This window comes from Lynx canadensis, chromosome B1, assembly GCF_007474595.2.
Source record: "Lynx canadensis isolate LIC74 chromosome B1, mLynCan4.pri.v2, whole genome shotgun sequence".
In the NCBI taxonomy this organism is placed as follows: Eukaryota; Metazoa; Chordata; class Mammalia; order Carnivora; family Felidae; genus Lynx; species Lynx canadensis.
In genome coordinates this window covers 111,381,881-111,404,257 of record NC_044306.2, presented here as the reverse complement: position 1 = coordinate 111,404,257, position 22,377 = coordinate 111,381,881, and the positions used below count along the sequence as shown (strand labels likewise).

Here is a 22,377-nt window from a genome sequence, read left to right as displayed (position 1 = left end):
CTTTTATAGTGTTATTTTATAATTCTAACAAGCCAATCAAGCAACACTGACAGAAAAGTTAAAACATCATTAAAGAGTAAAAGATTGGCACAAAAATAGACGTATAGATCAAGGGACAGAGTAGTGTCCAGAAATAAGCCCACACTTATGGTCATACAACAAAGGAGGCAAGAATATACAATTGAGAAAAGACAATCTCTTCAACAAATGGTGCTGGGAAAACTGGAGAGCTACATGCAAAAGAATAAAACTGGACCACTTTTTTACACAAGACACAAAAATAAACTCAAAATGGATTAAAGACCTAAATGTGAGACCTGATGTCATAAAACTCCTAGAAAAGAACATAGACAGTAATTTCTTTGACACTGGCCATAGAAACATTTTCCTAGATAGGTCTCCCCACGCAAGGGCAACAAAAGCAAAATTAAACTATTGGGACCGCACCAAAATAAAGCTTTTGCACAGTGAAGGAAACCATTAACAAAAGAAAAAGGCAACCTACTGAACGGAAGAAGATATTTGCAAACGATATATCAGATAAGGGATTAATATCCCAAATATATAAACAACTTATATGACTCAACACCAAAAAAAGCCAATAATCTGATTAAAATGGGCAGAGGAACCAAGACACCTGGGTGGCTTAGTCAGTTAAGGGTCCAACTTTGGTTCAGGTCATAATCTCATGGTTCGTGAGTTTGAGCCCCACACCAGGCTCTGCGTTGTCATCGCCAAGCCTGCTTCAGATCTTTTGTCTCCCTCTCTCTCTGCCCCTCCCCCGTTCTCGCTCACTCCCTCTCTCTCTTGCTCTCTCAAAAATAATATAACATAAATAAAATAAAATAGGCAGAGGACCAGAAGAGACATTCTCCCAAAGACATACAGATGACCAATAGACACATGTAAAAATGTTCACTAATCATCAGGGAAATGCAAATTAAAATTACAATGAGATATCACTTTACACCTGTCAGAATGGCCAAAATCAAAAAGACAAGAAATAACAAGTGTTGGCAAGGATGTGGAGAAAAGAGAACACTGCACTGTTGGTGGGAATGCAAATTGGTGCAGCAACTATGGAAAACAGTATGGAATTCCTCAAAAAATTGAAAATAGAACTACCATATGATCTAGTAATTCCACTGCTGGGTATTTACCCAAAGAAAATGAAAACATTAATTTGAAAAGATATATGCACCCCTATGTCTACTGCAGCATTGTTTTCAATAGGTAAGATATGGAAGCAACCCAAGTATCCATTCGTGGATGGATAAAGAAGAGGTAGTACATACCTACCCACACAACACACACACAAACACAATGGGATATTACTCAGCCATAAAAAAATGAAATCTTGCCATTTGTAACAACACGGATGGGCCTACAGGGTATAATCCTAAGTGAAATAAGTCAGAGAAAGACAAATATATTATTTCACCCATATGTGGAATTTAAGAATCAAATGAACAAAGAAAAACAGAGATAAAAAAACAGACTCTAACATACAGAGAATAAACTGGTGGTTTCCAGAGGGGAAGTGGGCAGGAGGAGGAGGGAAAGAGATAAAGGGATTAAGAGTACACTTATCTTGATAAGCACTGAGAAATGTCTACAGTTGTTAAATCATTACACTATACACCTGAAACTAATATAACACTACATGTTAATCATACTTGAATAAAAAATTAAGAAATCAAGAGTAAGATTCATGCTTTAACTATGAAAATCATCTATTATTCCATTGTCACTTCATTTGTTTTCGATACCCACTCCTCCCATACTGACTTTTCCCTACCTTGCTTCCTCTACTAGCCATACCCACTAAACCTTCTTCAACCCAACTACCCATTCACATTACAAAGTTGGTGGGGTTTTTTTGTTCTTTTTTTTATATCGTCCACTCCCCAAAATTACCTACAACTTCATCCTTTACCCAACATAACTTTGGAATCAGGGAAGATACGTTGGTGAGATTTCAAGAAAAGAGAGAGGGAAAGAAAAGTTAGTGGAAAGAATCCTACAGAATGTACTGTACTTATCAAGAAGCAGGAAATTACTCATAGGGGAAGACTTAAAATGTATAAAAACACAGAGATCTGAGAATGCAACTGTGGTAGCAACAGTTGGAAGAGTTCCCTGATTTTGCCAGGATCCCAAAGCAAAAAAGGGGAAACTAAGAGGTTATACCAAAGTCAACCAATGGTGTAAATCAGACATTCACAATGAATCATTCCCTGGGAGGGGAGGGCACTACAGAGGGGCCCGACTCTGGAGTTACAGCTGTGAGAAGTACTGCAATGATGGAAGACATTTGCAGAGGTCTGTCATGAGAAGTTGAGAGGAGAAGAAGGACCTGAGAGTTAGAAGGGTGTACTGTATTTGGAAGTAAGAGCCATCTCAAATAGAAAAGTGGTGTGGGAAGGATTGAGGGGGATGACACTGAATCTGGTTTCAAGATATTTTTAGTTTAGTGACAATTTCTCAAATAAAAAACTTCATTTTACACATATAAGTATTATTAGAGCAGCAGGGTAGCAACTGTCTAAGCTGAGGAAGTAAAGGTCACCAGGTAAAGTTCTTGCTTTCAGGGACTCCGTAGAGAATTCTAGCACAAAGTCTTCATCTCTTGAGTTCAAAGAAAAAGTAGAAACAGGGTTTAAGGTCGAGATCTTTTGCTCTGGTGATGTCATCTATTCAGAAAGAAGAAACAAAATTACTAACCAAATGTTACTACATTTTTTTCCCCTATAGTTTGAATGAATTCTAGTAATCTATATCATACAAATAATGCTTTGAAGCACATTATGAAGAGCTACAGTAGGGCAAAAACTCTTCCCAAAGGGACAGGATAAACTCACTAAAATCAATAAGAATAATAAAAAAAATAAAACACAGAACATAAAAGCCATTGGATTTATTTGAAATGGGTCAGATCCTGACTTAGACTGATCTGGGTTATGGGGATTTGGTTCTGAAGATGAATTTCTAGTCAATAGGGCTTAAGACTAACTCAGATTTCATGTTTGAAGATGTGAAGGTAAAACTTCCTGCAGACTCATGGAATGAACAGCTTTCTCTTATGTCCTCAGGTCTAGGGTTTATCTACAGTTGACCTAAACTTGAAGATACTACTCCCAAATGGACTGAACTTTTTTGATCTATTCAAGACATGAATAGTCATATTACTCATTATGTTATTCTCCTTAGAACAGTATTTAATTTTCTTGCTGCTTCCAGAAATTAATCACCTTAAAAATATAATACGATGATCACATATATATATATATATATATATATATATATATATATATTTTTGTATAACAATAGAATGAAAGAATAAAAGTTTGGAAGAATACATACCAAACTGTTAAGAGTGGTTGGTTTCTAATGCAGGTGGAATTAAGGAGAAAGGATTCTTGTAACTTTATGTACTTCTGAATGGTTTAAATTTTTTAGAATGTGCATGTCTTTTTTTTTTTCAGTAAATTACAATAAAGTTGAAAAATGTATATATAAATTTTAAAACACTCTCTTAGTCATTTGGTTCTAGGTGCTGTGCTAGGAAATAAGGATGTGAAGATGATTACTCATGATCCCCACATTCAGGGAGTTCAGTCTAGTAGAAGAAACTGACAAATCAATGGGAAATTACATTCAATCATCACCATAGTAATAGTCTTATTATAATAACAAATTCTTACTACGTGCTAGGGACTGTCCTAAGTACCTTTTAGTTTTAACTTGTTTGATCCTTACACAACCATATGAGGTCAGTACTCTCATTTTCCTTATTTTACAACTGAGAGAATTGAGAAAAAGAGTAGTTAAGCAATTAAACTTGTTTAAACTCATCCAGCTTATTAGCAGCAGAGTTGGGATTCAAACCTAGGCAGCCTAGATTGTATTGCACTTTCAACAAAAGTAACAATAATAGGCAATACTTACTGAGAATGCACCTTGTTCCCATAGTACATTCTCTATCAACCAGCCATAGGTTTCTTTCTAAACATAAGTTTAATCATTTCACTCTTCTCATTAAAACTAATGGTTCCCAAACTCTCTCAAAGTACAAAGCTCTGAAAATGTCCTACCCAGTTGCCCTATAAGATTAGGTCCTTTACTTCCTTTCTGATCTCACTTCCTACCACTTTCCCCTTCGTTTGTTCACTCATTCCATGGCTACCTCCTTGCTGTTCTACAAATTGGCCAGCATTCCCCCGCCTCAAAACCTTTCCATTTGCTATTCCTTATGCCTGGAATGCTCTTCCTCCAGATATCTGCATGGCATGCGTGTCCTCTCCCTTCCTCTCTTTTCTTTCAGTTCTCCACCCCAGTGTTTTATTAGAGAGGCCCTATTTTACCTATAAAATAGAACTCCATCCCTCTTACACAGCTTTATTGTTCTCCACAGCACTTAAACACTCTAAGGTACTATATACTTGCTTATTATCTGTCTCCTTTCATCAGACGGCAAGCTCCAGGAGAGCAGATCTTTGCCTGTTTTATTCATAGGCCTACCTCTAACATGTAGAACAGTGCAACATACAGTAGATGCCCCCAAAATATTTGAGGAATGAGTGGCTGATCAATCAAATATGTTACTCTTTTTAAGGAATTTTCCATATCCAGTCACTACTTTCTTACATCTCATTTACCATTTAATCCACCTAAACTGGTTTCAATCCTCACTATTTCACTGAAACTGCTCTTGCCAAAGTCACCAATGACTCTCAAGTTGCCACATGAACCTGTTTCTGTCATTTTACCAATGTCTCCACAATAACTGACATAGCAAACCCTCCCTACCCCCCAATTCTTAAGAATGGGATATAACACATTCTCCTTTCTCTACACACTCTTGAAATGAACCCATCCATTCTCAGTGCTTTAAACTTTGCTATGTGCAAATGACCATGCAAACTTCTCTGAACCAGACCCATGTATCTGATATCTAACTTTACATATCTACCTGACTGATTCACAGGCGTTTCTGTCTGTTCCTATGTATTCACCAAACCCGCTCCTCCCTGCTGTGGACTGAATTGTGTCCCCCACAAATTCAGATGTTTAAGCCCTAACCCCAATGTAACTGTACTTGGAGACATGGCATCTAATAGGTAACAAAGTCTAAATTATAAATGAGGTCATAAGAGTGGGGCTGTGATCTGACAGAATTAGTGGTCTTATAAAAAGAGAGCTTGCATTCACCTGCTCTCTTTCTTTCCATGTGTACACATCGAGGAAAGGCCATGTGAGGACACAGTGAGAAGGCAGCTGTCTGCAAGCCAGGAAGACAGTCCTCATGAGAAACCAAATTAGCCAGAACTATGATCTTGGACTTCTGGCTTCCAAAATTCTGACAAAATAAATTTCTGCTGTGTAAGAGACATATTCTGCAGTATTTTGTTATGGCAATCCCGGCAGACTAATACACTCCTCCTTCTTACTCCACACAGTGAAAATCACACAATTGTTAAGTCAGATAGCCAGGAATCTTTCTTCTCCCTTTTCCTTCACCCTAACTATCTACATTCAATCCATCAACATCCATGCTTCTAACTCCTTTCACTGCCACAATGCCTATCCTCAAGTCCCTATCAATTAAGTCTCCTCTAAACTGGTTTCTCTGTTTCCACCACAGCATCCATTAAACCCATCTACCACAGAGCAACCAGCAAACCTTTTAAAAATGTAAATTAAGTCATGTAATTTTCTGCTGAAAACCCTTCATGGATTTCCCTGAGGAACACAGAGGACTATCAAAATTCTTTACCTCACCTGTAAGATTGTGTGTCTGGTCCTGCTCACTTTTCCAATCTCTAATTACCACTTTCACGCTCTACAATCCCACTACTCTGGCTTTCGTCCACTTTCTCAAGCCCACTCAACTCTTTTCGATCTCAGGCTATTTATACTTGCAGTTTCTTTACAAGGTATGCTCCTCCCCCTACAGCTGCCACAGCTGGAAAAGCCATAAAGTAGATTTATCCATAAAGTAGATTCCCCTATTTCAGAGTACGTTCATAGCTTTCTTACATAGCAATTATCTCAATTTATTTGTTTGCTTGCACTCTTGATTAACATCTCTCTCCCTCCTTTAACCATCTCATTCTCTTTCTCCTTGGCCTTTAAAGACAGAGATCAGTCTCCCTCTCTCTCTGCCCCTCCCCTGTTCATGCTCTGTTTCTCTCTGTCCCAAAAATAAATAAATGTTGAAAAAAAAAAATTAAAAAAAAAAATAAAGACAGAGATCATACATACCTATTTTGCCCATCACTCTATACCCAAGTCTTACAAGTTCTGACCTACAGAGGGTATTTGGTATTGGTGAATTGCCATGTATTCATGAATTTTATATTTCACAGTAAAATTTCATAGTCTATTCCACACATGTTTCATATATTTACAATTAAGATTATGCCTAGGCATTGTATATCAGTTGTTATTATTGTTGGAACACTTTTTCTATTATGTTTTCTAACTGGTTCAGGAAAGCTATTAATTTTTTAAGTTTATCTTGCCTTCAACTAACTTACAAAATTCTTCTTAAACTTCTCATTTTTAATTGATTGTTCTATTTCTTCCTCTCTAATTATGTATGCCTCCTATGTCATGTCATATTAGAAAATTCAAAACACCTTTGAATAATAAGATGGTAGTCATCTACATTTTGTTAATTATTCTAACAGAAATTTTGCTGCTTGTTTTATTGTTAAAATAATGTTGGCTGGTTATTGATAAACTTTATCATGTTAAAAATGATCCAATCTTAAAATTTTTATCTTTTTCGTTTTTAATGGATTCATTTCTTATAAGACTACCAAGATTTTTTACTACCAACTATTAAAACTTTGCTTACACTGTACCTTATTTGCTTCCAATGAAGTCCTCTCTGCTGATTTAAAATTAGAATCCAAATAATGATATGAACGTTCTGACTTTTTAGGAGAGAAATCTAAAATTGCTGTGGAGAAAAAAAAAAAAAAAAGCATGGATTTTTACATAATGTCAAATAACTTTTTAATGTTATGTTTTATTTAGAATTTACTTACAGTCATTTTCAACTTTGTCCTTATTAGACTCAGCTCTCACTTGAAAATTGTCTTCAATATTAAAACTAATACCTCCTTTTGGAAAGTTGTCTTCATCTGGGAACTAGAAAACAGAAATCCATTTATCAGTTTATTTAGTAAAAAGAAACTGTGTGTGTGTGTGTGTACATATCTATATCTTTATCTACCTCTCTATATATACACATATAGCTTGTGGTTATAACGAGACACAGACAAACAGAAAACAATATGTTATGAAACCAATTCTAGTCAGGGAAAGTAGAGTATATTACATTTCATCTATTCTTACAGTTCACATTTCTTATACCTTAACACCATTGAAATGCAGATGAAGCCTGTGATGACACTTTTACATCCCTATAGCACCAGCAATGGTTGTAACATAGTTGGTATTGCTGTGCAAGTGAAACTATATGCAAGTTAGACATACTGTTCATATATTGGTCACTTAAATAGGAGTTTGCATTAACATTACCATGTTATGAAATTTTGCTGTTTAAATGTATTCAAAAGGATGACATTATCATTTGCCATTGAACAAAAAAGTCTTGTGTTCACAGAAGGGCAAGGAAACAAAGCAGGGTGATATACCTTACTTGTGATATACAAATAAATCCAAGACTTCTTTCAATAAATATAACATTAAAAATCTAAGTGAAAGTGAAAAAGTTCTAGAGATCTGTTTCACAACATTGTAAATATACTTCACATGGCTGAACCATACACATAAAAACGGATGAGGTTGGAAACTTTATGATGTGTTTTTACCACAATAAAAAGTTTCCAATAAAAAGTCTAAGTGATAAAGCATCGTATGTTAACTGACTGTTCTTCCTTCTTAGTGGTGTATAATAGAACAGTGCGCCTTTCAATCAGTGAGAGCACCTGAGAATTTAATGAACTACAGAATTTTTTTTAAAGTTCAGAGACTGCTATATGCAATTTGCCACACTCACACCAAAAAAATTCTCTGTGGTCCTAGATCTATCTGGTCATTTTGCCTTAAAACATATCATAGAAACTCATGATACAAAACATTACCATAACCAACGTATGTAAAAATAATTAGAAATAAAACAAATGGGGGTGTCTGGCTGGCTCAATCGGTACAGCATATGACGCTTAAGCTCAGGGTGGTGAGTTCAAGCCCCACATTGCGCACGGAATAAAAATAAAATAAATAAAACAAATGGATACAAATTTCATTTTCAATATGAGTGCCTCTATTCTCCTCAAAAAAACCATAGGAAATAAGACACAAAAACATCTTTTATCTTTGATGAAACTAAGAAACAATGGTAACCTTTAACAACCATAATTAAGAGGATGGGGAAGAATACAAACTTCATCATATGAAAGAAAGTCACACCAAAGTACCTATTACAAGGGAGTCCAATGACAAGTAAACTGATTTACCCCTATAACCAGGGAAACACTTAGAAACTATGCCGTCCACAGGGGCTGCTGAAAAAGTAGGCTACAAAAGGCTAAAAACATTTGATAGAAGCTTTATTTTAAAAAAAAAAATTTTTTTTTTCAACGTTTTTATGTATTTTTTTTGGGACAGAGACAGAGCATGAACGGAGGAGGGGCAGAGAGAGAGGGAGACACAGAATCGGAAACAGGCTCCAGGCTCTGAGCCATCAGCCCACAGCCTGACGCGGGGCTCGAACTCACGGACCGCGAGATCGTGACCTGGCTGAAGTCGGACGCTCAACCGACTGCGCCACCCAGGCGCCCCTGATAGAAGCTTTAGAATGAGAAAAATCAAGAAAATAATGGGGAGGAAATTACCAAAAAATTATTTTTAAAAAAATTTTTACAGGACTGGTGGACTTGTATCTGCAGGATAGATTCACTGAGAATTCAATATCCAGTATTAATAAAACCTGAAGGAAGGTTCATCACTGTGAAATTTCAGGAATAAAGAATACAAAGAAAATATGCTTAAAAACCTCTAGGAGAAAACATTGCTAAATTTAAATTTAAAAAGAAAAATAGCAGATCATATCCAATTTCTATATTTAGCCTATCAATCAAGGATGACAACAGAATAAAAATATTTACAACATACAAAGTCTCCCAAATTCTATTTCCTATTCTCCCTTTCTTCAGAGGCACTTAAGATGTGTCATAACAAAACAAGAAGAAAAGACAATGTTCAAGATATAGGCAACTCAAGCTAGGAAATAGGCAAAGTTTATTTATTTTTTAAAATTTTTTAAAATGTTTATTTACTTTTTTTTTTTAATTTTTTTTTCAACGTTTATTTATTTTTGGGACAGAGAGAGACAGAGCATGAACGGGGGAGGGGCAGAGAGAGAGGGAGACACAGAATCGGAAACAGGCTCCAGGCTCTGAGCCATCAGCCCAGAGCCTGACGCGGGGCTCGAACTCACGCACCGCGAGATCGTGACCTGGCTGAAGTCGGACGCTTAACCGACTGCGCCACCCAGGCGCCCCTGTTTATTTACTTTTGACAGAGAGAGAGAGACAGACAGACAGACAGAGTATGAGCGGGGGAGGGGCAGAGAGAGAGAGGGAGACACAGAATCTGAAACAGGCTCCAGGCTCTGAGCTGTCAGCACAGAGCCCGACACGAGGCTCAAACTCACAGACTGCGAGATCATGACCTGAGCCGAAGTCGGACGTTCAACCGACTGAACCACCCAGGTGCCCCTAGGCGAAGGTTAATTTTAAGATGCCAACTATACAGTGTAGATTAGAACAGACAGATGGAGGACATAGGAAAGAGATCCAAGGGGGAAAAAAATGAACTAACAAAGTTTATCTAATAAGTTTGTGTAGATTCCTGTATTGAAGGGTATTTTATAAAAAGCTTTTCGAGTATGTGAAAAATCTTTACTCCAATATTCAAAGAATACTAAGCAAATTTTTAAAAATGAGACAATTAGAAACTAAGAAAAAAAAATCCAAAATTATAAAAGAAACAAAATGTAACCACAGTATATTGTTTCAGCTGTGAAAATATTACAATATTTATAATACAAATGTTGAACATTTATCTAAAAATGATATAGTTATACTAGGAATCTGAGAGAATATAAAGAAGGAATTCAGAAATAACTTATTCTACTTAACATAGCCAATCATTAGTTCTTACTAAAAATAGTGTAAAACCATGATAATAAAAGCAACAAGATTCATTATTAAAAAGAACTAAAGGAAAACTTAAGAGTTCTGGCTCCAGAAACCATGAAAAAAAGCACTGATAGATCTGATTACATAAATATTAAAAATGCATTTCTGCAGAAAATCATAAACAGAACCAAAACACTAATACATTAGGAAAAATGGCAAACGGTTAGTTTTCTTAATATGAAAAGAGCTCCTACAAATCAAATATACAAATAACAGATAGAGAATGCTGTATGCCACAAATGTAAAATTTTATGGGAAAAATTTAAGATCAAAATAGAAAATATATTATTACAATATTGAAAAAATATCAATAAAATATTGTAAAAATGTCAATTCTCCTCAAGATTTACATACACAATGAAATTCCAATCAAATTCCCAGCATGTTTATGTACATGTGTGGAAATTATTAAGCTAATTCTAAATGTATATGGAAATGCAAAAAGCTAAAAAGAAGAAAGTGGGAAGATTTAGAGATGCATGAAAACACATACTTTGTAAGATATGAAGACTTCCAAAACTACAAACCAATGAATCAGAACAGAAACCAAAACTGGACCTGAAATATAAGGACACGTGATTTATACAGCAAAGGAGGAAACACAAAAGGATGGAGAAAAGATAGCCTTTTCGATAAACGGTGCTAGGTCAACTGAATGTCCATATGGAAAAAATATGAAACTTTATCCATATCTCAACACATAAAAAATTGTACATCAAAGTGTGAAAGGCAAATAATAAAGCTTCTACAAGATAATATGAGAGAATATTTTCTTTTCTTTTTCCTTTTTTTTTTTTTTTTTAGAGAGAGAGAGAGTGTATCTGAGCAGGGGAGAGAGGGCAGAGGGAGGGGGGGAGAGAGAGGGAAAGAAAGACAGAGAAAGGGAGAGAGAGAGAGAGAGAATGAGAATACCCTAAGCAGGCTCCACAGTCAGCACAGAGCTCAATCCCGCAACGCTGGGATCACGACCTAAGCTGAAATCAAGAGTTGGACGCTCAACCACTGAACCACCCAGGTGCCCCATGGAGGAAAGACTTCTTAGACCTAAGACAAAAAAGCATTGATCATAAAGGAAAGGGTAGATAAATTGTATTATGTTAAAAATTATAAACTTCCATTCATCAAAAAGCATCATTAGGAGTAAAATATAAGACAGAATCAGGGAAGGTATTTGCAAAGTATTCAACTGACAATGAGTATATATCCAATATATAAAGGATTTCAAAAATTAATTAAAAAGATAAACACATGAATTAAAAACTGAGGAAGAAATCTGAACAAATACTTCATCAAAGAGAATACAGAGAAGGCCAATAAGCATCTATAAAGGTCCCAACCTCACTGTTAGGCAGGAAAATGCAAACTAAAACCACAATGAAATACCACTACATATCTACCAGAATAGCTAATATTCAAAACACAAACTGTCAGAACCAAGCGTTGATGAAGATATAGAGTGATGGGGACTCTCATACACTTCTGATAGAAATGTAAACTATAACAACCATTTTTGGAAAGCAGTTTGGCATTATATACTAAAAGCAAAGATATGCATATCTGGTGACTCAACAATCTCACTCCAATAAAGTATAATTAACAGAAGCGCATGGCAGCACACGAATGTTCCTATCAGCATTATCCATAATAACCAAATGCAAACAACTGAAGAATGGATAAACTGGGGAACATTCATACAACGGACTAGCACACCAGCAATGAAAATGAATAAACTACAGCTACAGGTAACAACAGTGATGAACTTCAAATGTTCAGTGTTGAACAAAAAGAATGAGACACAAAAAATACATTGCATATTACTACTCTATTTACATCAAGTTTTAAAAGCACAATGAATATATGGTGTTTCAAGTCAAACTAATGGTTATCTTTGGAGGGAACAGAAGGAGTAGTAGTTGAAAGGGAGTAGAGGGGGACTTCTGGGTGGAGGTTACATGGGTGTGTTCACTTCGTGGTAATCATTAAGCTGTGTACTTATGGTATGTACATTTATTTTGTATGTGCATCACACTTTAATAAAAAAGAAAAAAAATTTAATCTCTTTGACATTGTTTCAAATATACGCATATTGTTCTCTCTCTATGACCTCTATTTGGTAGCAATGAGAAGCACCTGGTGTCACAGTGAAGTGGGGGTGGGGATAATAGAAGAAAAGAAAAAATCTATAGCTGTTAAATATATTTTCTAAATGTGATCTATTTGCCATTGTCATGAATCCCTAGTCTTTTCTTAAATGAAAAGTAATCCTTTAAATTCCAGGTCCTAAAAGGCAGCAAATCTTTCAAATAAAATATTTTTCTCTTATTTAGATTGATTTCAGATACCATGCTTCTTATCAATTTACTAAACTCCTTTGTAACTTACATTTGTTCAAAGATTTAAATATAATCTGTTTATAAGATTTAACATTTACGTAAAGAAAATGATTTGGCAAGGTGCAACTAGAAAAAATATTTTTACCTGCAAGAAATCAATCTGCATACAAGCACTAGTCAATTTTGGTGTCAAAAAACAAGAGTCCGTCATGCAGTTTCCATACTCAATACTATCTGGGAACTGACTGCATTCTAGCTGTGAGTTGTGTCCTCTGACCATCACAGTGCTAGTGGCTGATCCTTTCACTTGGTGCCCTTGAAACTCAACAGGCTACAAGTAAATTATTAAAAATGAGTATTGCATAAGTATATATTGATATATAGTCACAATGTATATATACACAGAAATCACAATTCAGCTCTATTAAATATTACTTAATGTAAGTAATTACTAAGTGACCAATACTAAAACCAGGAAAGACCCCTATTATCCTAATATGTTAATTATGAAATATAATTCAGTTATTGATTTAATTCAGTTCAAAATGAATAAGTACTAATTTTTTCATTATAAGCATAAAAGTATAGTTATAATGAACTAATTCCACCAGAAAGATGTGGAGCAGCTCACAGTTTGTGAGTTCGAGCCTTGCGTCAGGCTCTACGCTGATGACAGTATGGAGCTTGCTTCAGATTATCCCTCCCTTTCTCTCTGCCCCTCCCCCACTTGCTCTCTCTCAAAAATAAATGAATAAATTAAAAAAATCAGAAAGATGCGGCACCTGGGTAACTCAGTCAGTTAAGTGTCCAAGTCTTGATTTGGGCTCAGGTCATGATCTCATGGTTGTGAGACTGAGCCCCCAGTCTGGCTCTGTGTGGGACCTACTTGGGATTCTCTCTGCCCCTCCCCTACCTGTGCGCGCTCTTTCTCAAAACAATAAACATTAGAAGAAAAAAAAAAACAGGAAGACTTAGTTGCTCCTTTCTCTATGCTTCCCCTGTACATTATAAAATTTTCCATTATAGACTTATCACATTATAGTACAACGAAGTTTCTTCTTATCTATATACTACCTATACTGTAAGCTCCTTGAGGGAAGAGACCTTTTTGTTTCATGAGGATATAATATGCATTTAACACTGTCTTTGGCATATAGGAGACAGTCAATAAACATGATAATAGGAAAGAAAGTAAGAGAAGAAATACAAGAAGCATTTTCCTTTGTTTAGGCATTTTGTACACTATCAGGCTTAATAGAGGAGGGATGGAGGCTCCCAGAAGATCTGATCCTATTGCTCTGAGACCAGAGGCCTAAGAATAGGATGCCAATCTAGGCATGTACTTCAGGGAGGTACTGTCATCTCCTCAGAGACTTGATCAGCTTTCAGGCTCCAAATGGCTTTCTCTGCTGCCCCCTTGAGGGCTCTAGGATTTTTACTCCTCACAGGGTGACCAAACCTACCCAAAAAGTAGGAAATTAAGATTGCTAATAGAGCCAAAGGAATGTACATAAAGGACAAATTTATTTCTAACTCATAAATGAACAAAATTATAATAGTACATAATCTGAATATTCTCTTATTAAAAATGAAGATTCTAAATCATACATTTGAGAGGAAAATCAAATCTAAATTGCCCCTGTATGGGACTTTTATTGAAAATATCCTGAATTATGAAGCACACACATTTCAATAAAAAAGTCTCAATTGTTAAAGACTGTATATTTCCGTTTTGTTTGATGGGGAATACACATTCTCCACAAGAACACAGATGTCTTGTTGTCTATGTTTCTAAGTGGATCTCTTCTGTAGAGATCTATTGGGTTTAAGAAACAGAATCGGTACTTACAAAACTCAACTATTTATATGCTACTTTCTCTATCAATTTTTGATATGCAGTAGGTAGAACTACTTAGACCTTGGTTTATATATACTTCTACAGAAGTAGAAGTGGTAGAGTAGACTATATGTTCATAGCTATAAAGATCTCTATTTTGTTCTCCACAGAACATTCATTAATCATACTTAATTTATCTTCCTGTCCAACCCCTAGGGCATCCTTCACACACACATATATATATATATACATATACACATATATATATATATCCTTCATATATACATATATATGAGATGTATTATTAGTTCATGAGTAAAGAGAAAGGGCTCAAGACCAAACAAAGGCTAGCAGTCAGTTACTCTTGCTCTTAAAACCAGGTTAATTCATTATGCTCACTAACCTTCTACCTATGAAAACTCTGATAGTTGTATAAAAAACAGCAGGAAAAGATAGATTAGAAAATCAAAGTTCTTCACAAGTTTTACCTTAGGATCACAGGTTTTTCTCTCTAACTGTTTAGGAATAATATCTAGAAAAGTAGCCTCTTCTTCATCTCCCAAGGGAAAGAACTAGAATAAAATATCAGTAATTGTGTTAGCTACAATAGTTTTGTAGGTGGTTCATGGGTTAGATGGGAAAATACTCCCAAAACTTAAAGTTTCCCATTTGAAAATACACTTGCCATTTCAATCTTCTGTATATACATATGTATAAAAGGTACCCCTGGCAAAGGAGTTCTCTAGCAGATAAGGCACTATGCTAATTAATTTTAAAATTCAGCAATAAAAAAATTCTAACCCTAAAATTTAAATTGAATGTTTTAACACTAGAAAAAATTGAGTACCTGATAATTATCCATCAAACCTAATATTTAATGCGAATGCAGATTATTTAATTCAAAAATTAGTATGAAATCAAAGGAGGAAAAATTGTAAACAGTGTTAACAGTTTATCTAAAGAATGAATCAGGGCGCCTGGCTTGCTCAGTCAAGCACGCAACTCTTGATCTCAGGGTTGTGGGTTGTGAGTTCAAGCCCCAAGCTGGGTGTTAAGCCTACTTAAAAAAAAAAAAAAAAAAAAAGAATAATTTTCTAGCAACCATAAAACACAAGATATAGACAATAGAAACTAGTCATTTTTAGTTCATCAAATGACTATGTAAAATAACCATGATTTCTACTATGATTTAGATAGAAAAATGAATTCAACTGAGAAGCAATTTTTATGTTTAAAAAATATAGAGAAAAAAATTTCCCCAATAGACAGAAGAGATAAATTAGTGTATTTCTTCAAATAATGGGAGCTTTCCATTAATAACAAAATACATTAACACATCTCCCAACGAAGTAGTTCTTGAAAACTTTCAACTCTTATTTTATTTTTTTATCAACTCACATTTTAGAATTAGAATTTTCTAATACAGTGAATTTAAAAAATCAATTAGCATAGCACCTTCTCTTCTGCTTTGCTATGTGTAGCTAATTATAGAAATAAAGTGGCAGTGTCATTAAGTGTATCCTCAAAGAGGACCCTAATTTAAAATTCTGAAAGTTCTTTCTATCACTAGTGTACATGAAGAGATTGCTTCAGAGGGTTGTAGTACAAAACGCATTACATAAATGCAAATATATTCCTATATTAATGCTACAGATTTAAATAATTTTTTTTTGCAAAAGACCATAAGACCTTTTTCATTACTGTTAAAATTACAATGCACTTTTTAAAAAACATGTAATTATTTACTTATTTATTTATTTAGAGAGAGAAAGCATGAGCAAGAAGGGGCAGAGAGAGGGAAAGAGAGAATCCCAAACATCTTTGCACTGTCAGTGCAGAGCCCTATGCAGGGCTCAATCTCATGAACTGTGAGATCAGGACCTGAGCCAATACCAAGAGTTACATGCTTAACCAACTGAGCCACCCAGGCGTCCCAAAACATGTAATACTTGTTTTAAGAGGAAACTCATTCTGGAGGAAAAAACAGTGATATTGTTTATTTGCAGTTTATACTTTGTGATAACTGTTCTTGAAAGGGTTAAATCCTAATTTTTCAAGTGAAAGAAAGCATTAAGAATATGATCATATATGGCCCCTGGGTGGCTCAGTCACTTAAGCATCCCACTCTTAGTTTCTTTTAGCTCAGGTCATGACCTCATGCTTCGTGAGTTCACACCAGTAGCATGGTTCCTGCTTTGGATTCTCTCTCTGTCCCTCCCCTGTTCCCGTGCATGGTGCACCCGCTCTCTTTCTCTTTTGAAATAAATGAACTTAAAAAAAAAAAAAAAGAGGGGTGCCTGGGTGGCTCAGTCGGTTAAACATCCGACTTCGGCTCAGGTCATGATCTCCCGGTCTGTGAGTTCGAGCCCCGCATCAGGCTCTGTACTGACAGCTCAGAGCTTAGAACCTGTTTCAGATTCTGTGTCTCCCTCTCTCTCTGACCCTCCCCCGTTCATGCTGTCTCTCCCTGTCTCAAAAATAAATAAATATTAAAAAAAAAAGTGACCATTTATAAGCTAAATTATGCAGTTGCTAATTTTGATTTTATACATTTGCTCTTATTATATACATAAAGGGTGAAAAATGATTGAGCCACCACAATATGAATTTTATTTGTTATGTTTTGTTCTCTTTTAGGCAAAGAAGTTGCAGGTGCAGCTGAATTGTCAATGACAATTCTTGGCTTAAGTAATGCTTACAAAGTTTACAGACTTAGTTTTATAATAAAAGATTTGTTATATAACCAAATTGCATTGACCACACAGGCATTGGTACAAAAGATAGCAGGATCATCTAAGTAAGTATAAAGGAGCAACTAATTATAAATGAGATTGAAAACTAGTGGTGCCTGGGTGGCTCAGGCGTTAAGCATCTGACTTTTGATTTTGGCTCAGGTCATGATCTCATGATCATGACCTTAAGATTCTCTCTCTCTTCCTCTTTCTGTGCCCCTCTCCTACTTACACACATACTCTCTCTCTCTCAAAAATAAATTAATTAATTAAAAAATAAAAAATAAGATACATGAGACTGAAAACTGACAATGTAAAATACAAACATAAAATTATATGCCATACCTATATATACAACTATAATTTCTGGCTACTTTATAGTTTAAAAATGAACATACCTGCAAAGACTGAAGTGGTCCACTTGGTTTGACTTCATTTTCTTTTATAATCTTAGGAACAGAATATTAATATAAGAACAACTAAAAGGTAGTAGTAAGTTACAAAAAATACATAAATTTCAATTAGACATAAGAAATAAAAGAACACCATCACTAATAATCAAGGAAGTAAAAAATGTTAATGAAACACTATTTTACTTAGCAAGAATTGAAAATATCTTAGTACTGGTGAATGTAGAGTGAAATAAATATTCATATTGTAAAACAGTAAGACTTTTAAATTTGACAATATATATCAAGAAAATTGTTCTTAGCCTTTCAAGCTATCAGTTCCACTTCTGGGACTCACATCTAAGGAAATAACTTAAATGTAAGCAATGACTTATGTGCAAAAACATTTACTAATATTTTATTTATCCTAGCAAAATGCTGGAAATAATCTAAATGTTCAAAATAGGGCACTGCTTGTCCAAAGCACAGGATATCCATAGGACGGAATAGTAAGTAACCTCTAAAAGATATATTTAACTGCTGGTCAGTACCCAGTAGCAAGCCGCCAATGCCAAACTCTGTTCCACAGGATGGGGCTTATTAAAGTTGTCAAGAATAAGACTGATTTCAAGAGATACCAAGTGAAATTTAGAAGACAAGAGCACAAAACTGATTACAATGCTTTAAAATGCTCAGCGATTCAGGATAAAAATAAGTACAACACACCTTAATACAGGATGGTAATTTGTGTAACAGAGATCTCATTTGTCAGATTGCTAATGCCCCTAAAGGAGATACGGTAGTTTGTGCAGCTCATGGGCATGAACTCCCAAAGTATGGTGTGAAGGTTGGCCTGACAAATCATGCTGCAGCATAGTGTACTGGCATGCTGCTGGTCCACAGGCTTCCCAGTAGGTTTGGCACGGACAAAAGTCTATGAAGGCCAAGTGGAGGTGACAAGATGAATACAACGTGGAAAGCACTGATGGTCAATCTGGTGCCTTCGTCTGCTATTTGGATGAAGGGCTTGCCAAAACCCCTACTGAAAATGAAGTTTGGGAGGCCTTCAAGGGAGTTGTGGATGGAGGTTTCTCTACCCCTCATAGTACCAAAAGATTCCTTGGTTATGATTGGGAAAGCAAGGAATTCAATGCAGAAATACATCAGAAGCACATCCTGGGTCAGAATGCTGCAGATTATATGTGTCACTAATGGAAGAAGACTAAGATGCTTACAAGAAACAATTCTCTTGATACATAAAGAACAATGTAACTCCAGGCGTGATGGAGATGTATAAGAAAGCTCATGCTGCTGTACAAGAGAATCCAATCTTTGAGAGAAGCCTAAGAAAGAAGTTAAAAAGAAAAGGTGGAACCATTCCAAAATGTCTCTTGCCCAGAAGAAAGATCGAGTAGCTGAGAAGAAGGCAGCTTCCTTAAAGTGCAGGATCGGCTGCTGAGAGCTAATAAACCAAACCATTATTTTCTTTGAAGATTTTTCAGATTAAAGATAATAATAAACCTATTCACCAAGCAGCTAAAAAAATAAAATAAATTAATAAAAGATATATTTAATAAGTGTTTTAATGATGTGAGAAATACATTAAGGGGATAAGATATAAAACTATTTGCACACATCAAGCTAACCATATTTTTAAAAATAGGCCAAAAAATCCTGGAAATACTAATAATAATTATCTCTCAGTAGGTTGTTTTATTTTTTCTTCACTTTCTTCTATAATTAAAAAAGAGAAAACATCAAGATTATTTAAAAAAAACAGTAACATGGAAAACAGAGTAAGATACAAAGTGGGGCAAATGAAACACTTCACTTTCTTTTCTTTTAAATATATCTTCTCGAAAAAGTGTCATATGAATTATCCCTCCAAATATGCTAATAGTATCCCCACTGAGAAACAAGAATTTAGATTTATTCTAATAAATTAATTTTATTCTAGAATTTCAACGTATCTAATTAGTACTATTATTTTTATATTACTACAATGGTTCCCAAACTGTTCAAGGTACTTTGGGGTGCCACAGGAAACTCAACATGGGCTCCATAAGATATTTTAAATTTAAGGGAAATACAGTGTCATTTGACCTCTATTGAATGAACTACTAACTCAAGGTAGTTCCATTTCAACAACAGATCTTTTGTCGTTTCTCTCAATGGCACCTTGTAAAGCTGAGTTTTCAGAAATTGCTATGATAAAAAAAAATCAATTACCATGAGAAAAACAACGTGAACTAATTATTCTAAGGTTTGAGAAGCTGAGCAGTGCCCAACAAATGCATACATTCTATCAGTGATTGTGTTTAAAAATGCTTACAGCAACTTCTTACTTAACACATCTCTAGAGGCAAGGGAAACAAAAGCAAAAATGAACTCTTGGGACCTCATCAAAATAAAAAGCTCTGCACAGTGAAGGAAGCAATCAGCAAAACTAAAAGGCAACCGACAGAATGGGAAAAGATATTTGCAAATGACATATCAGATAAAGGGTTAGTATCCAAAATCTGTAAAGAACTTATCAAACTCAACACCCAAAAAACAAATAATCCAATGAAGAAATGGGCAAAAGACATGAATACATATTTCTCCAAAGAAGATATCTAGATGGCCAACCGACACATGAAAAAATGCTCAACATCACTCATCACTGGGGAAATACAAATCAAAACCGCAATGAGATACCACCTTACACCTGTCAGAATGGCTAACATGAACACCTCAGGCAACAACAGATGTTGGCGAGGATGCAGAGAAAGAGGATCTCTTTTGCACTGCTGGTGGCAATGCAAGCTGGTGCAGCCACTCTGGAAAACAATATGGAGGTTCCTCAAAAAATTAAGAATAGAACTACCCTACAACCCAGCAATTGCACTACTAGGTATTTATCCAAGGGATACAGGTGAGCTGTTTCGAAGGGGCACATGCACCCCAAAGTTTACAACAGTGCTATTGACAATAGCCAAAGTATGGAAAGAGCCCAATGTCCACTGACGGATAAATGGATAAAGATGTGGTATATATATATATATAATGGGGTATTACTAAGCAATCAAAAAGAATGAAATCTTGCCATGTGCAACTACATGGATGGAACTGGAGGATATTATGCTAAGTGAAAGTAGTCAGAGAAAGGCAAATATCATATGACTTCACTCATATGAGGAATTTAAGATAGAAAACAGATGAACATAAGGGAAGGGAAACAAAAATAATATAAAAACAAGGAGGGGGGCAAAACTAAAAGACTTAAATATAGAGAACAGAGAGTTGCTGGAGGGGTTGGGGTGGGGATGGTTTAAAAGGGCAAGGGGCATTAAGTAATCTATTCCTGAAATCATTGTTGCACCATATGCTAACTAACTTGTATGTAAATTAAACAATAAACTAAAAATTAAAAATAAATAAAATGTTTACAGTAATCATTTCACTATACATACATCAAATCATTATGTTGTACACCTTAAACTGATCACAATGTTATATCTTTTATATCAATGAAAATGGAAAAAATAAAAAGCTCACTAAATTACTAGGACAAAATACTTACTATGTTATTTAATACTACTAACAACTTAATAAATGGAACTGCCAGGTTTGGTTTTTCTTTTTTCCTTTTAGCCAAGGGATATAATGAAAAATATTCTGATACAAGGTGTGGGAGAGTCATGAAGCAAGATAGCTTGGAACCCTTTATATTACTGTAATTTCATTACTAATGACAACATTCTATATCAAAATATAAGAATATGCTGATAAGAAAAAAAAAAAAAAAGACGTACCTGTTGAGAATCCTGGTTCAGATGAGGAAACTTTGGTAAAGTTTGTGAAACTACTTCAGTCAATGGTTTCCTAGCTATAATAGATAAAATGAAATTATTTTATTCATCATACATATAGTAGTGTTTTAAATTTTTTAAAAACTTATTTCTAGGGGCACCTGGCTGGCCCAGTTGATGATGACAACTCTTGATTTCAGGGTTGTAGGTTCAACCCCACACTGGGTATAGATACTACTTAAAAATAATAAAATCTTTGGGGGTATCTGGGTGGCTCAGTCGGTTAAGTATCTGATGCTTGATTTCAGCCCAGGTCATGATCTCATGAGAGATCAAGCCTCCATGCTGACAGCACAGAGCCTGCTTAAGATTCTCTCTCTCCTTCTCTCTGCCTCCCCCCAACTCCCACTTGCACAAGTCTGTGTACGCTCTCTCAAAATAAACATTTAAAATAAAACAATAAAATCTTTAAAAAACCACCCAAAACTGAATGAAACAAGGAATACAACTTAAATTTGAAGATAAGGTAGTCTTGATAATTGTTGAATATGGATTTTGGATATTTGAGGATTCATTGTCTATTCTCTGTATGTTCAAACATTTTCATGATAAAAAATTTTAAATAAGATATTTTTGGTTATGTTCTAAGTCAGTACTAGAAATGCTTCCTTTTTTCAAACTAATTGAAAAACTGAGTAAACAGCTAATAATCTATACTAAAAATTCTAAAAATGAAACATTAACTGTTAGAAGAAAGCCAAGACCACCACTATACAGCTGCTATGTGCAAACACAGAAAAGAAAAGAAGAACTTCATGCTATTTCTGGGTCTATTTTAAACCCATTTGACTATGGTTTGAGAAAAAAAACTTCAATTATTTCCAAAGTGTATTATGCCAGACACTGGGAAAACAGCAGTCCCTTGAAAAGGGAGAGCCACAGAATAAACAAACCGCATAAATTCAGATTATGATACAAAAGGGCATCATAAAGGTTGATATGACAGAGACTAATGTAGATATGATGATTGGAAAGCTCTCTTGTGGGAAGTGATATT

General features: G+C 35.1%; 1 protein-coding gene and 1 pseudogene across 1 annotated transcript in view; one reads left to right on the top strand and one right to left on the bottom strand.

Annotated features, from left to right (window-relative positions):
• ZGRF1 (zinc finger GRF-type containing 1) overlaps positions 1 to 22,377 on the bottom strand; it is an 82,826-nt gene that overhangs the window by 41,621 nt on the left and 18,828 nt on the right. The window contains 5 exon segments of the mRNA XM_032593068.1: positions 2,543 to 2,693; positions 12,717 to 12,902; positions 14,897 to 14,980; positions 17,539 to 17,589; positions 21,324 to 21,397. Coding sequence (XP_032448959.1) covers positions 2,543 to 2,693; positions 12,717 to 12,902; positions 14,897 to 14,980; positions 17,539 to 17,589; positions 21,324 to 21,397 — 546 coding nt within the window.
• On the top strand, positions 18,108 to 18,988 carry LOC115511675 (annotated as a pseudogene).